General features: G+C 40.6%; 1 protein-coding gene across 1 annotated transcript; it reads right to left on the bottom strand.

Annotated features, from left to right (window-relative positions):
* Positions 1–710: 710 nt before the first annotated feature.
* Positions 711–4,422, bottom strand: LOC126237154 (ankyrin-1-like). The gene has a single exon (XM_049947000.1). The coding sequence runs from the start codon at positions 3,514–3,516 to the stop codon at positions 1,555–1,557; it is 1,962 nt and encodes a 653-aa protein (XP_049802957.1). The 5' UTR covers positions 3,517–4,422; the 3' UTR covers positions 711–1,554.
* Between the last annotated feature and the right edge of the window lie 11,699 nt (positions 4,423–16,121).

Genomic DNA, 16,121 nt, shown 5'->3' with positions numbered 1-16,121 from the left:
GGTGAAATTAGGAATCTCTACACACTACAAACAATTTTTTTTAACTTACCTTACTGTTTACTACATACCTACTTCTGCAAATCAGCTATCTAATCCTCAAGATTCAAGAACTGAAAACTTCTGTTAGCTGTACGACAAGTAGCATTGGACACACGAACGATTTTCTATAGTTACAGAGTTGATAACCCAGTAATATTTGATTTCTAAATGTGAGTTACCAATAAGAGATTAAAATCAGTTACTTAATAAATTTGAGAAAACAGTTTTTCTTCAAATTTAATTTTACTATGCTATATTTAGCATGTGTAATACACATGGACACACTAAAAAGAAAGACAGAAAGAGAGAGATGCTAATTCTAACTCTAGGGGGAGAGAGAGGATATGTTTCCATTTGTATCTAACATTTGTTTTCATTTTCACTTTTAACTGTTCTTGTCTTTATCTGCCACTGAACAGTCATGCCAAATTGTGTATTATGAGCAGTTTTAATGTAATTAGGTGTTTTCTATTTATTTATGGTACATGTTCTATACATGTGAGTGTGTTACTTTTATGTAACTTGCATCTTTCCTATTTTATTATGAATTTATTGCAGATGTTGCAAATACAACAAAAACAGCTCCAAAGCTGTGACTAGATTTTGTAAACATGTAAGTATATGATAGTGAAGTATATATAGATTATCAGCATGCATAGGCTAAACACAAATTTATTTTTTATTGACGGACTCACATTACAATATACATATTTTAACTCCACATTTTTTCTTACATGCAGAGGATTAGTTACTCTTCATTATTTCAAACATTTGATTTGTTTCTTTGTCTTTATAATATGGCAACCACAAACTGCACTATAATGAAAAAACTGGTTTCAACAACAATTATTGAAATATCTCACTGAACTATTATAAAGTGAGAAGATCCACAAGGCTTGTAAACCAACTACAGTATATATCTGTGCAGCATCTCATATTGTAATTTAACATGCAGCTTCACATGTATTCTTAAATGTCAACATAATGAACAAGTTTACCAAATTAATGGAGTGAATATCTAAAGCATTTTACAGAAAATCATGAGCCTTATGACGCTTTAAAGAAATACTTAAATTTATTTTCACATGCTTCTATCAGTGGAACTAAAGAACATAAAAACACCTGGAAACAGCACACAAGATTATATCAGTTCCTTAACAAAAAATGTATATTTATAATAATTTGCAAACCTGATTTGAGCTTCTAAAATGCTTGGCATCAGATAATATTGTAGTGCTAAATGTTAACAAGTGTGGTGATGCTTCAAAGTATTCACAGCAAACTGACACCAGTAAGCTATGTGCAAACATTAATTAGAACAAAGTAAAACACAGTCGTTTCAACATGTTGAATGTATACAGATTGCCATTACAATCTCATTCAATTATTTCTTCAGTGACGGTGGCTACTTTTCTGATAACAACAGTGTACAAAATCTCAGACAATCAATATGACTTTCACTACTTCTGTCAAACCAGGCTGATATGATTGAGTATAAAAATGTAATCTACTCTATTACAAATCACAAAGCAATTTACAAAGTTTTTCACATTCATGTTTTGAAGCTATTTGTATCAGTGTTTCTTGATTTACATTTTTGCAATTTTTTATGGCGAGAAATTCAGCATATTTTATGTCCTTTAACGAATTTAACTCTCTTAGGACTGTGCTATCCTTTTGGCTAATTCTAATAAACATACATTCAATTAGTTTTAGTGTCTCAGAAACTTCGTTTTTCCCTCCTTCTTGGGCAAAATGTAGTGGTGTTTTTTTGCCTGATTTGGTTCTAGCGTTGTATACTGCACCATGTTGCAGTAAAATACATAGTATTTCATGATGCCCAAATTTTGCTGCATAATGTAGAGGAGTATTGCCATTGCTGTCACTCAAATTAATACTGGCCCCATTTTCTAGCAAAACATTAACAACGGCTACGTATCCTTTCCAAGATGCATATATAAGTGGTGTTCCATACCTGATACTTCTGCTGTTGACTGGTGCCCCTTCTTGAACAGATTTTTCAATTTCAGAACACTTGGCTTTTTTCACAGCTTGAAACAGCTTTTCAGTAGCATGCAATAATGCAGTCTCTGAAACGGCAATGTCACCAAAGCTACTTTGGGGCTTCACATCATAATATGCACCATTTTCTAATAAGTATCTAGCAACTACAGGACTACCGAACTTTACAGCTATATGCAGAGGTGTTTCATCAATGCTTCCCTTAGCATTTATATCAGCGCCATTTTCTATGAGAGCTTTCATGGTATTCAGTTTACAGGCGTGTTTCTTTACACCCAAGTGTCTCGATTTGCGGCGGGTAGGATCCTCACCAGCCGCATAATAAAGAGGTGTCCAGTTCGTATCATCAAGTGCATCAATCTCGGCCCCTTTCGCCAAAAGGTATTTGACTACTTCGGCATGCCAGTAGTTTGCTGCGAAATGCAACGGCGTATTCTGCTTTTGGGTCCTTGCGTCAATTACAGCACCACTGGCGATAAGAATTTTTACGGTGTCCAAATAGCCCTTGCAAGCTGCAGTATGCAATGGTGTCCACATTCGATTGTCAGTGACATTAACTTCAGCTTTGTTTTCGATAAGGACGTTTATTATATCAGTGCTATCGGTGTCAGCAGCAAGGTACAAGGGTGTTATCCCAGTCCTGTCCTTCGAATTCACGCTAACACCTTTTCCAATCAAAAGTCTGGCAGTTTCCGCTGGGTATCCACTGTACGCTACACTATGCAAAGGGGTCCATCCTTCGCTATTTCTTGCCTTCAAATCCGCTCCATTGTTGATCAACAACTGACTTACTGCAGCATGTCTGTATTGTATGGCCGTATGCAGTGGCGTGAAGTCATCCTCGTTCTTTGCATTAATCGCGGCCTTGTTCTGGATCAGCAGCTTTGCTATGTTAGCATTTCCCTTTCCCGCTGCGAAATGCAATGGTGTCCCAAGGTTTGCATTTCTTGCATTTACAAGAGCACCATTTTGTACAAGAAATCTGGTTACGTCTTCGAAATTTTCGTACACAGCATAAAATAAAGGGGTGAATTTTCTGTCATTCTCGGCATTTACATCAGCATTTGCAGATACTAGTGCCTTCACCACGGATAAACGGCCGTAAAATGCTGCAAGGTGCAGTGGGTAAAGATTGGAACGAGTCTTTGCGTTGACACAAGCGCCCGCACGGATCAAAGTGAGCACGATGTTTACGTTAGCATTTTCAGCTGCTACATGTAATGGTGTCAGATCTTCCTCCACCTTCAACGCTGGACCAGGGCAAGAACCCCGAGCATTTACATCATTGCCCCGTGCGATAAGCGCTTTGAGCACGACCAAATCGCCGTGCGCGGCAGCAATATGGAGCGGTCCTAGTTTGACGAGAGTGTCTGCGTATACGCCTGTCAGAGAATCTTCCAAATCGCCAGCTCCTACTGCAGCGGGGATTGTGCCTACGATGTCGTCCATGTACATGGCCCACAAAATATGTCGCGATCACTAAAAACGGAGAAACACAGCACTCACAAACACACGTGAATCTCTTACTAAACAACACACTCAGGTGAAACTACTACCGCTTTCCACTACTGCGTCAACTACCGCTTGAGATAAAATGCCTAATACAAGCACTCAAATGAAAACATGCCACCCACGCACTGCAACGTCTGTGACACAAATCCACGTCGGTAACGTAGAAGCAAGAAAAACTTATCTACAGCGGTGCCCAAGCTGATACTACCGCAAAACAACGCTGCGATCATTGAACAACTTCAGTGAAATATTAGCATCTTTCACAAGTACAATCACACTCAACTGCCCCAGTCAAATATGCGCACTGCTACGGATAGATCGGTTCCTAAAAATGTGAATCCCCTTAGTGGCTTCAACCGGGACACCAAACTAAGATGACATACTTCGTGCGATTAACAACTGTATACATGATCTTTCTCAGTATGGGTGAAGGAAGCAGTAATACCACAAATCCATAGGAGAACTGTCACAACTACGACTAACATTCAACGCACACTTCCGTCAATTGATTTAAGGTCTAGCGCGACTGCCATCTCGCGGTAGAACCGCTGCAACTAAAGCTAGGCGTAAATTGCGAAGCGCATAGCGCTTGTGCACGGTGAAGGGCTGCGCGAAGTTTTGTAACTTCCAGATTCGGGTGTGGGCGTGCAAATTGGGACGCGACGCTTGGGAGTGTTCGCGCAAGTAAAACGCCTTGACGTTTCGTCCCGGAAGCCAGTGTCACGTGGTTAGCTGCTGTACACCTTATCCGCCTCGCTGTACCCAGCGACAGATCAACGGCTGACGCGGAACTCTTACGCCCGAGTGGAATATGATTGTGTATTTGTGACTGTAAAATTCGTTTACTTTTCCTCGTTTTGATCCCTGAGTTATTCATAGCACTAAACAAATTAGCGAGTATACTAAATGGCAGACTGCTATAAAAGGGAAAAAATATGGCGCTCATTGCATTTACGTAGTGCTCAGGAACTTTCGCCTGACATAAAGAAAGCGTGTGACTACTATTTTTGTAACACGTGTGTGACCCCGTTGCAGAAGTAGACTCAAGATTAAACAGTAGTGAACAATTGTACGTGGTCAAGTTAATTATCATCGTGCATTAGACATTAAGATATGTATCACGGTATCGAAGCTTTTCTCACAAAATTAATACAAGAAGACCATACCATACACCTCTGACACTTTGGGGACTACTTTCAATACATATATACGGAAATTTTAAATGTAATTATTACTTTAACTTAGCGTTAGATGTATGACACGAAACTCTCATATCTTTATAGGCCTCTGTGTAAATTATAAAGGTAGTTCATTGCCATCTTCATCCCAGCGAAGTTAAAACTATTAAGATTAATTCAGTCTAAAAGCGACATTAACATCACTACCATACGCGGAGTCAAGTCTATATGCATCACGTCTTAAGATAATGACTCACCTGACTTTTGTTTGCTTTTGGAATTAGGCATTTTTTAGCGTACAACAGTCAAACAATGTTGTAAATAATCGAAAAGGGTTATCTATATAATTCATTCACATACGCAAAATTTCTTTGATAGTTCTGACTTCTTTACCCAAAGGAATACTGTTAGTGTACAGTACAGTTTTCACAAATTTTAACAGAAGAAAGTGTAGCATCTAAGTATTTCCTTTTCACTTGCAATGGTTCCTAACTTGTGAAGGGTGACACCACTTTTAATAGTTTGCAACCTGCTGAGTGTGTGCCTACAATGTCAATTTGACACAGGGAGCGATTCGTGCTTTTACCAGTGGGGGGGATGTCTTAGGGGGTTAGTAGAATTATATATGTTACTAGCTTGTACCGTGGCGTTACGCATGTTTATAAACAGTTATTTATAAACAGATGTTAATGCCGGAACTCACTATTCACGCGTATGCACTATCAGAAAAGCCATCCCTTGTTATATCTTTAAAAGTACATTATAGGTAAAGCTTATTTACAAAATCATCTACATACAGGTATACGAGAGGAATTCAAAAAGTAGAGACACATTTGTGAAAAGCTGTACTTATTCTGATGTTAGAAAACTGAAACATATTAATAGTACTAATAGTAAAACTTTCAGTGCTCGGCTCCACAAATTTAAATTATATGTAAAGTTTTACTCCAGTGTGTGGGAAATAAACATCCCAGGTTGGGATGCATGAACTAAAACAAGAGGAGGGGTTGGTCTGATGCAGAGGGGGGGAAATCCCCCCCCCCATCCCCCCTGCAAATCGCACACTGATTTGACATGTAGGTGTGTGACTAGCTGCCTGACTGAGCATACTTACTAACTCTATGACACTGAGTTTGTAATGGAAAGTGTAAACATCATCAGCTTCGGCGTTATTTAAAATATGGATGTCATGTCAAAGAACAATTTAAGAGCATCTATTATGCCTCCTTTCTTTTCCACCTGACATATGAGGGCATATTCTGGGGTAATTTGGCAGGAGCTAAGTGAGTTTTTGGAATACAAAAAGAGGCCATTAGAACCATAAAGGAAGTAAACGTAAAAACTGCTGTAAGCCCCCATTTGAGACTTAGGTATGCTACATTTACCGTGTATATGCATTATGGAGACACTCGTTTGTTAAAACTCACATAATGGGCAAGGAATAGACTATTTAAACAGTTACAGTCATCACCGTAATAGTGTCATAGTTATCTTCAGTCTCAATGGTTTGATGCAGCTCGCCACACCACGCGATGCCTTGCGAGCCTCTTAATCTCCGAATAACTACTGGAGCCTACATCATTTCGAGCCTGCTTACTGTATTCATTTCTTTAATAGCATGAACACGAAATGCAAAGCAACAAACAAAATATAAAGAAACATGAGAATAAGCAAGCGGTATGGCAGTGGGCAAACGTAGCAAAAATCTTAGCAGCTACTTTCGGAATGGCAGAACACGTGCAGTCAGATGTTCTCGTAAACTAGGTGGGTATGATCACGTGACGTCAATTTCCGGTCCGAAACGTCAGCGCAGCCACGCGTTTTATTGACGCGAGACACTCCCCACCCCGACGCGGTGATGACGTGACGACGCCTACGCACGTCGCATGGCGTTCTGTTTGTGGCACGCTGTTTTTCTGTTTTGTTTCGTAATTGGTTTTATTTTGTAAAGAAGAATGCACAGTTCAGTGACTGGTGAGCCATTAACCACAGGGATTTTATATTCTGCCTCCACAATATCTTCAGAACGTAAGAAGATGCAGATGATTCTTCGTGAGGGTAGTGCAATAGTGAGAAATATTTTGTTCAAGAAGCAAGGCTGGAAATTTTAAATATTATACAGTGAAACAATGCTATCTATGTGCTGCTTAATTATGCTGGCGTACCTGTATGATCTGTTAGAAAAATTCGAAAAATAGAAATTTCCATGGGTTTTTCGCGGCTATTATGTGGCTTATGTATCTGTGCGTAGGTGCTGGAAGGTATAGAGTTTGTGGTAGTCGAGTCATTAGAGCTCGAGTTTCGTAAGACGAACGTGTATGAGGCGACAGCTCGACTCCCGCTAAAACTTAATTATTAATCTATTTTTTCATCACTGGTAATTTTATTTAATTAATATGGCATTTGTGAGATAATATAATAAAAAACACGTGTTGCATGAAGTTTCAATGTACGATTTCCATGTCTGTATGACAAATACCATCCTGCAACGTGTGATGTCGAGAGCACATCCAATGAGTAATTGAACATTACTCTTGTGGTCTGGTATATTGTGACTTACTATGTTACTGATTGTGGAAAACATCATTCGCGTCAGTATTTATCGAGGTTTGACTTCGGTTTTCCAAGCGTGTCACTCGTCCTTGAAAATTTAATTTCAAATATTAAATAGTCAAATAACACATGAAATTCGCTACAATTTCATGAAAATGCATGTGGGTTTTTTTTTTCATTGTATTAGCTCACAAATGTCATGTAAATTGGGTAATGTGACTAGTGATGAAAAAAAATATTGGTTAAAAAATAAGTATTCGACCCGTCACCTCGTCCACTTGACCACAATGACTTCGTACGGGTGGCTTCTTCGCACAGATACGTTAGTTACATAATAGGCACGTGAAACCACTTGCGATTTTCTCGGAATTTCCAGAATAATGCACCTTACTACTTGCGCATTATCTGCAAACTCTGAAGTAAATTCGAGATCCCAACATCGTGACCTCCCCTTGTGAGACGCGTAGATACTCCTCGCCTATTGATGACGCAATGCGCTGACAGAATCTAGGTGCGCACCCTGTAATCTCTCTCAAACTATTACGGAAACTATTCGGTAAAAAAGATTATTTTTTACGTTACTTATAGCTTTATGCGTCAGCTTCATGGTGAAGTGTCCATCATCTTGCTAATGCCATCCTTATTGTGATATTCTTATTTAAGTAAGACGTCACACAAATTTCGAGAAGTTCGTAATTTAATAGGGGTCGCAATTATTTTGCGCTTGGTGCATATTACTCTGTATGTTGCTGCATATGAAATTTTGCTAAGATATCGAATTTTTCTTTAGACTCGGGAGAAGCCCTGTATCTGTCACCAATCTCGGATATCTCCTAAACGGCTGTGATATCGAAACGAGATTTCAGCAAATGATAGCACGTAACGTGGAGAGTGCTTTGCCATGTCGTTTAGACACGGGACTTTCTTATCAACGGTGCTATATCCGAGGCTATAGTTTTTATTTCATTTTTTTCAATCCAGCACTGTAATTTTTTAGGAGTCATCGACAGCTAGTGAAAATAGAATTCCGATGTATGAAAATGAACATGACAGTTTGCACACTTATGTTACTACAAACCGACTCAATTAGCTTTTTGTGTAAGCTATCGATCTCTCTGGTTGCAATTTTGGCACAATCCCTGAACCCATCTTATTTTTAATAGTGAACGAGTGGAATGGAAACTTACCAAAGGATTTCCCTCGTATTCTTCATCTGAAAAATATGAAAATAATGATGAGTGTGCCCTTCGGGCGGAGTGACAGATGCCGGTTACTCACTCACTCAGGGTTATTGTTTGGAAAAGTTAGTAATTGATCCAATGCACAAGACGGTGGTCAGTATACCGTCAGTAGCTGAGCATAATGTGCACGGCAAGAATGTGGAAGATAGATATGTGGAGAACAGTTCATGTTGTTCAAAAAACACTGTCATGGATGTAGGACTGCCTTTGTCAGCAGATATTTCAACAAATTCAATACATCAAATCACGACAATCATTTAGGATACCGGTACTCATTTTTTTTTTGGGATAATACCGACCACGTTCTTCATTTGTGTAGCCTGTTGTATAATTAGTTTATAGGTGCTGATACCGTGTATGCAACAACCGAAATGTTGTTTTTTTTTTGTTTTTTTTTTTTTTTTTGTCGTCACTACGCACGAATTATAATATTGTCATTCATTGGGTTTCTCGGCTGTTCCTAGCATGCAGCGAAAATGCGATGTCCGCATGGATGCAGTATAATGTCTCGTATTACATCCATATCCACAGTGAAACTTACTTGGACACTTTTTACCAGGAGCACAAAGAGGACACATCTATGGAAATTCCCACTTTTCGAATTTTTATAACACTGTACAGTTACGCCTGCATAATAGGCAGCACGAAAGCAAACTCCTGTCTTGCTTCTTGATCACACGATTTTATAATGTGCCTTACTATTTCACTATCCTCCCTTCTTGTGATCTGAAGACATTGTGGAGGCAGAAGATATAATCCCAGTGGCTAATGGCTTACCAGTCATTGAACTGTGCATTGCTGTTGACAAAGTAAAAACAATAACGAAATAATACAGAGTTAAATAACTGAAAAAATGGAATCTACTAGATCGAGAGCTTATACGGCGAGAAATGAAACACTGCTCAATGACAATAAAGTTCAGTAGTAAGGAAACATTCTTCGGCCGGTCCGCACACCGCTCTCCATAGCGCGATGCCGCAGGCGCTTGTGGCAAGACTGCTCTGTCGGCCCCCGGCTCACCTCTCCGGCTCTCCCACAATGCAAGCGTGGCGCGCCGATCGAGAAAGTGTGCCACTACCACGACGTCACGCGGCCTTGCGCATGCGCTTTGGGCTAGGCGCAAATTGAGACGAGTATAGCACGTGTGACGTGACACGACACTACAGCGCGACATGCACGTTCCGCACGGGTGGCGCGGGTCCAGCGCATATTGCGACGCGTACACCATGCTTCGCACGCACCGGCTGGCAACGCTCTGCGCTAACAGAACCGAAGCGGGCGCAACCTGTTATCTTTCTCAAACGATTTTACAGAAACTGTTCGCTGGAAATATATGGTTTTTGCCTTACCTGCAGCGTTATATGTCAGCTTCGTGGCGAAGTGCCCATCACCTCGCTAATGACCATTCTTATTGTGATGTACACATTTTAGTAAGACACTACGCAAAACTCAAAAAGTTTGCAACGAAAATTAGGGGTCGCTATGATTTTGCGTTTGGTGCGTATTACACCATATGTTGCTGCGTATTAAATTTAGCTAACATGCTGAATTTTTGTTTAGACTTGGGAGGAGGTCTCTATCCGCCTCCGATCTCGAGAAAATTGATCCTATGTAGCGCGCTCCCTTCCGATCTCACGCCCGCGAGAATGAAACACTCGCAACATCTCTCATATCTCCTAAACCGCTCGAGACATCGAAACGAAAGTTTGGCGAATGATAGCACACAAGGAGGAGAGTGTTTTGCAAAATCTTAAACACACGGTACTTTCTTATCTATGGCGATATATCAGTACTTGTACTTCCCTTTTTATTTATTTCACTCCAGTGACTGTAATTTACTATGAGTTATCGACAGCTAGCGAAACAAGAGCTTCCTCGCATGAAAATAAACATGAATTTTCTTCTTTTATGTAACTACAAACCGACACTATGAGGTTTTTCGTAAGCTATTGAGCTCTGTGATTGCCAATTACTTGTTTAATGAGGCACTCCGTTTCGGAATTCTGTCTCAATAGCCGCTGTGAGATGAGTTTGGCAAATTACACTGTGACGAAGGAAGTACAATTAAACGTCACCAAGAGAAATGTGGCCATTACTCACAAACGGTGATGCTTCTTCGAATGAGAAAAAGTTAACAACTCACACAAAAATATATTGCCAATTCTATTGGAACTTTGGTGGAATCCCCGTAACCCATCGTATTTTTAACACTGAGCGACTGGAATGGAAACTTACCAAAGGATTTTATTCCTTCTCTTGATCTGAGCAGTATTAAAATAATGACGAGCGTTCCTTCAGGCGGAATGATAGCCACATGCCAGATACTGGCTACTCACCTACGGCTTGCCTTACTGTCAATGTGTGATTGCGAATAAAATAGTTCTTATTGAGAAAAATAAACAATTGATCTGTCGCACAACACAATGGTCAGTGTATTGTCAGCAGCGGAGGATAATGCGCGCGACAGGAATGCACAAACTATCCATGTGTGCCTAGTGAGTTCGAAAAACATTGTCATGAAAGTAGATCTGCCTTTGTCAGCAGTACATTTCAAGAAATTAAATATATCTAATCATAACACTCTTTTAGGATATTCCTACTTTCGTAATAATACCAACCATTTTCTTTATTTGTATAACCTGTTGTATAATTAGTTTATTAATGCTAATAATGTGCATGCAACAATTGAAATGCTTTTTCTCGTCACGGCGAACCAATTAAAACATTGTTATTTGTGACTGCTTTTCGACTGTTTCTAGCTTGCAGTGGAAATGTGATGTTCACACGCATGTAGTACAGTGTGTCGAATTACATTATTACATCCATATCAGAGTAATCACAGTGAAACTTCTATACTTCAGATCTTGGACGCTTTTTACCAGGAACACAAAGGGATCACGCCTGTGGAGATTATCCCTTTCTAAATTTTTGTAACAGACCGCACAGATACGCCAGCATACTAGGCAGCGAGAAAATAACCTTGTTTTTTACTTCCCTGCCTTGATTCTTAATCACATGATTTTATAATATTCCTTGCTTCCTAATTCACTACCCCCTGTCCCTTCCTGCGATCTGAAAACATCGCGGAGACATATGATACAATTCCAGCGGCCAATGGCTCATCTGTTACTGAAGTATGCATTTTCCTTGACAGAACAAAAACAAAACAAAACTATACAGATACAAATAACAGAAAAGTATAATGTACTAACGAAGAAAGCTGGAGCGTTTAAATGGCGAAAAACGAAACACTACCCAAAGGCAATAAAATTTATTACACAGTAAGGCAAAATTTATCGTATGGGCAATACTACCACTGCTCATATGCGCCGTTCCGATGTCAGCATATGGCCGGGCTACTTTTCCGCTCCCCGCCTCAAATTTCCCACGGTGCTAGCGAGGCACGCGCGGCGCGAGAAACTGTGCCTCAACCACAACGCCGCGCGACCTGGCGCAGGCGTGTCGCGTCCCAGTCGCGTCGCGTCGCAATTTGCGCGGTCCCATTTGAACCTGTGATGTTACACGCGTTATACGCGTCTCAATTTGCGCGTCAGCATTGCGTTGCGTCACGTCCCAATTTGCGCGATCGTACTCGAACCTGTTTAAGTTGTAAAAATGCGCGCTGCTCTGCGCAGCGTTACACGCGCTATGCGCGTCACAGTAGGATGCTATGATCGCTCTCGAGAAACGCGCGACGCGAAGGCAATTTCTCGAGAATAACTCGGGTACGCTCGAGAAGTTGACAGTGCTGCGCTCTCTGAGAAATTGCGCAAACCTTCAGTACAGGAAGCACTGAGCCGCAGCGGTCGTACTCGTCGTACGTACGTGCACGGAAAACTGTGAAATTCTATGATTGATATCAACTGTGCTACCGTTATTAATGTGTACCGAAGTATTAGTATATGTCTGATAACACAAAAATCATAGAATTGTTGTTTAAAACAAAGCACAGAATTCGCATGAAACAGAAGCTTTATTCTTACAAAATAAATTACCTTGTACATTCTGCGTGTGTGCATGCATGCTTAAACGTAAAAGAGAAGTTGAGATTTCACTTTTTACCACTTCAAATGGCCCCAGTACACATAAACATTCGCTCAAAATTAGCCACTCGTCAGCTGTGAGGTTCTCTACACCTGAATACAAAGATGATAAACAGGCTGCAATGCATTCCTTTTGCTCCACTAGACGTTGTAGCATATAAAGCGTACTGTTTCATAGGGTTTCGGTTTCCTGATTCAATTTATGAACAGGTTTTTTCATTAGCATTGCAACTTATTTTAAAATAGCTAACAATTTTTCTGGCCTTTTCCCGCATTATGCAGAGATCACTGTTGCTGTTCAAAGAACTTTTCACAACTAAATTGATGGTGTGTGCTAAAAATGGCACATGTTGCATATCTATGTTGCCACTGTGAACAAGTTGTACGGCTGCCGTCATGTTACTGGCGTTGTCAGTTGTGATGCTTAAAAATTTGTTTTTAATGTTCCATTTTGAAATCACATTATCTAATGCCTCACTAATATTTAGCGATGTATGCTTTCCCAGGAAACGGAATGTCTCGAGAGCTAAAGCTTTCAGGCACCAATTAGTGTTTTGAAATGACCAGTTACAGCAATATATGCCTCACTATTGAGTGAGGTCCTAATATCGGTCGTTAAAGAAACACAAGTAGAGCCTTCCACGGCCAACACAAGTAGTGCCTTCCACGGCCAAGTTAACAGCCTCTTTCTGTTTATGGTAATCGTCCTCAATCATGAGGCGCAACTTTTTTCGATTGGTATTGAGTATTGTGGGTCCAACAGTGAAACAAAACGTCGAAAACCAGTGTCCTCGACGATTGAAAGCGGTTGAAAATCGTCTGTTATCACGGCCACTAGTGCTTCATCTAGCTGTTGTTGCCGTTTACTTCCCTCTATGAAGAGAAACGTAAGATTTAGATCAGTGCTCCTCCAAGGGGATGCGTTATGCTCGACAACTAGTCCAATAAAATTACATATCGTATCGTGCAAAAGCTAGGATAGTATAGGTTTGATTTTGGGGTATGATGTATGTTATCGGAGTACGATTAAAAAATCTATGTTTTTTAAGCGTGGCGGACCGCTTCGGACACTATCCGAACTTTTGCACGGAATTCACCTTTTGTACCATACGTACCTGCATATTTTGTCTGCCTCGCACTATTGGAATAATGAGCCTCTGTATCCACGGACGTCGCTGTTTTATTGCTCGATAAATTGTGCGGTTTAAGATGTCTAATCATGCCCGTTGTATTTTTTGATACATTACGGAGCTTTTTACTACATATGTTGCAAGTAACGTTATCTCCATCCTCCGTAAAATATTGCCAGCGCCATGATGTTCGTTTTCGAGTGTCCATATTGATTTGAATAACAACTTTGCCGGCCGGATTGGCCTAGCGGTTCTAGGCGCTACAGCCTGGAACCGCGCGACCGCTACGGTCGCAGGTTCGAATCCTGCCTCGGGCATGGATGTGTGTGATGTCCTTAGGTTAGTTAGGTTTAAGTAGTTCTATGTTCTAGGGGACTGATGATCTCAGACGTTAAGTCCCATAGTGCTCAGAGCCATTTGAACCATTTTTGAATAACAACTTTACTCGAATGAAACCTGTGACATACTAGTTACGAGCACAGCGAGCAGCGAGCGTGTTTGTCTAGCGGCGGCATTCAATTCATAAAACAACAGCGGCGCGGCGTATGTTGTCGCAGCCAGAATTGCTTGAGAACTAGGGGCTCGAGGAATTCTCGGTGCGCACGAGTCGCCGCGCCTCACCATCCCATCACTGCACAGCTTGTGCCTAGCGTGACCCAACTGCTACTATACTCTGTTCATCGTAAGAATAAACCTCATGTAAACATTACGCCATGTATTCTTCCTCATTTGCTTGAATCTCATTGGATTTCGTTTCACGTGGAACGGTAGCAAAGCAGTGACCAGTACAAAAATGGCTCTGAGCACTATGGGACTAAACTTCTAAGGTCATCAGTCCCCTAGAACTTAGAACTGCTTAAACCTAACTAACCTAAGGACATCACACACATCCATGCCCGAGGCAGGATTCGAACCTGGGACCGTAGCGGTCGCGCGGTTCCAGACTGTAGCGCCTAGAACCGCTCGGCCGGCTGACCAGTACAGTCAAGTACGGTCATAATGCCTAGTTTACACGACGACGTTGGGTTGCGCCACTCGTAATGCATGGAATGAGTTGCACGCAAATGGTTTCATATTTGACTGTAGACAACCAGTATATATTTCAGTTTAGTCGTTTTGTGGGCTCCTGAGTCGTGTCTGAAATGAAAGTGAGTCGTGTCTGAAATGAAAGTTTTGGCAGCAAACGTCGCACGAGTTGTGATGGAGTTAAAAGCTTGTTGCGTGGAATCGCTGCATTAGAAAAAAAAGAAAGAAACTTGTTTGGATTCGTGACTGGATGAAGAAAAGACGTCAGCTCGGTTGCTCAGCATCCTTGCTGAAATAATTTGTAATGGAAGACCCAAGAATGTTCTTTTAATTATCTTAGAATGTCACCAGAACTGTTCACGTTTCTTCTAAATAGAGTTGATTATGCGATAAGGAATAAAGGTACTGTAATGCATGAAGCGCTGACACCAGAGCTGAAATTACATATCATATTGCGTGCATTACAATTGAGAACACTCGGCATGCTAATAAATGCGGTTTAAGTTGGTGATGACAATTTTCATTAACACCAACAATTATTAACATTAACAGTACTAATTATTAATGTTAACAGTAATAGTTATTCGAAGCAGACCGCATTAAGAAGAGAATGATTTGCTGACTACTCTCTTGAAGATAGATCTGAACAGTGACAAATATTTCAAAATTCTAATGTATGTGAATGGGGAGCACTGCAGCGACATTTTAAATAGATGACAATTTAATAACGAATGCAGCTTCTTGAATTTGTATAGCAGTCCCTCCTGTCAACAATATTGCTTAACAAAGCGTTGGGCAAATCGAAAGATGGGATTTCAGTGTTGTAGACGAGAGCATTGCCACTGCTAGAATTACACTTACTTGTATTTTTCATAATTCGGTTGTGAATGTGCTCCTAAATCAATAAATTTTGCCCTGCAGCTCAGATATTGTCAAACCATCTATGTTATGATTGCACATGACGGTCTTAGCGGCAGCAATATGTTGCTTATTTTTGTAATCAGCATCACTGAAATCCCACAAACACCTATGCAAAACATAGATATCCAAAAAGCGAACATTATTCTCTGTTCCCCACTTCATATTTCAGTTTGTCTACACTCTACAAACACACATAACCTCGAAAACTCATGCAACTAGTGTCGCCATATTTTGAACACGCAGAAAGTGTTTAGTTTCACCGAGTTGCGCATGCGCAGTGGCCGTTAGCGCAGTTGCCTGCAACCTAGTGTCGTCGTGTGGACTAGGCTTTACATGCACGTAAAATTGAGCGATAATGTGGGACAACAGCTTTACCGTCGCATTAAACTTGGACATCACTGGCCAGTCAGTGATCCAAATAACCTGCCTTTGAACAGTTGCAGTTGAGACGTAAGA

The sequence above is a fragment of the Schistocerca nitens genome, chromosome 2 (assembly GCF_023898315.1).
Source record: "Schistocerca nitens isolate TAMUIC-IGC-003100 chromosome 2, iqSchNite1.1, whole genome shotgun sequence".
Lineage (NCBI taxonomy): Eukaryota > Metazoa > Arthropoda > Insecta > Orthoptera > Acrididae > Schistocerca > Schistocerca nitens.
The sequence above is the reverse complement of the archived record's forward strand: the minus strand, read 5'-3'. Positions and strand labels throughout refer to the sequence as shown.

Coding starts and splice junctions, on each gene's coding strand:
- LOC126237154 (XM_049947000.1), bottom strand. CDS start 3,516: ATGTACATGGACGACATCGTAGGCACAATCCCCGCTGCAGTAGGAGCT.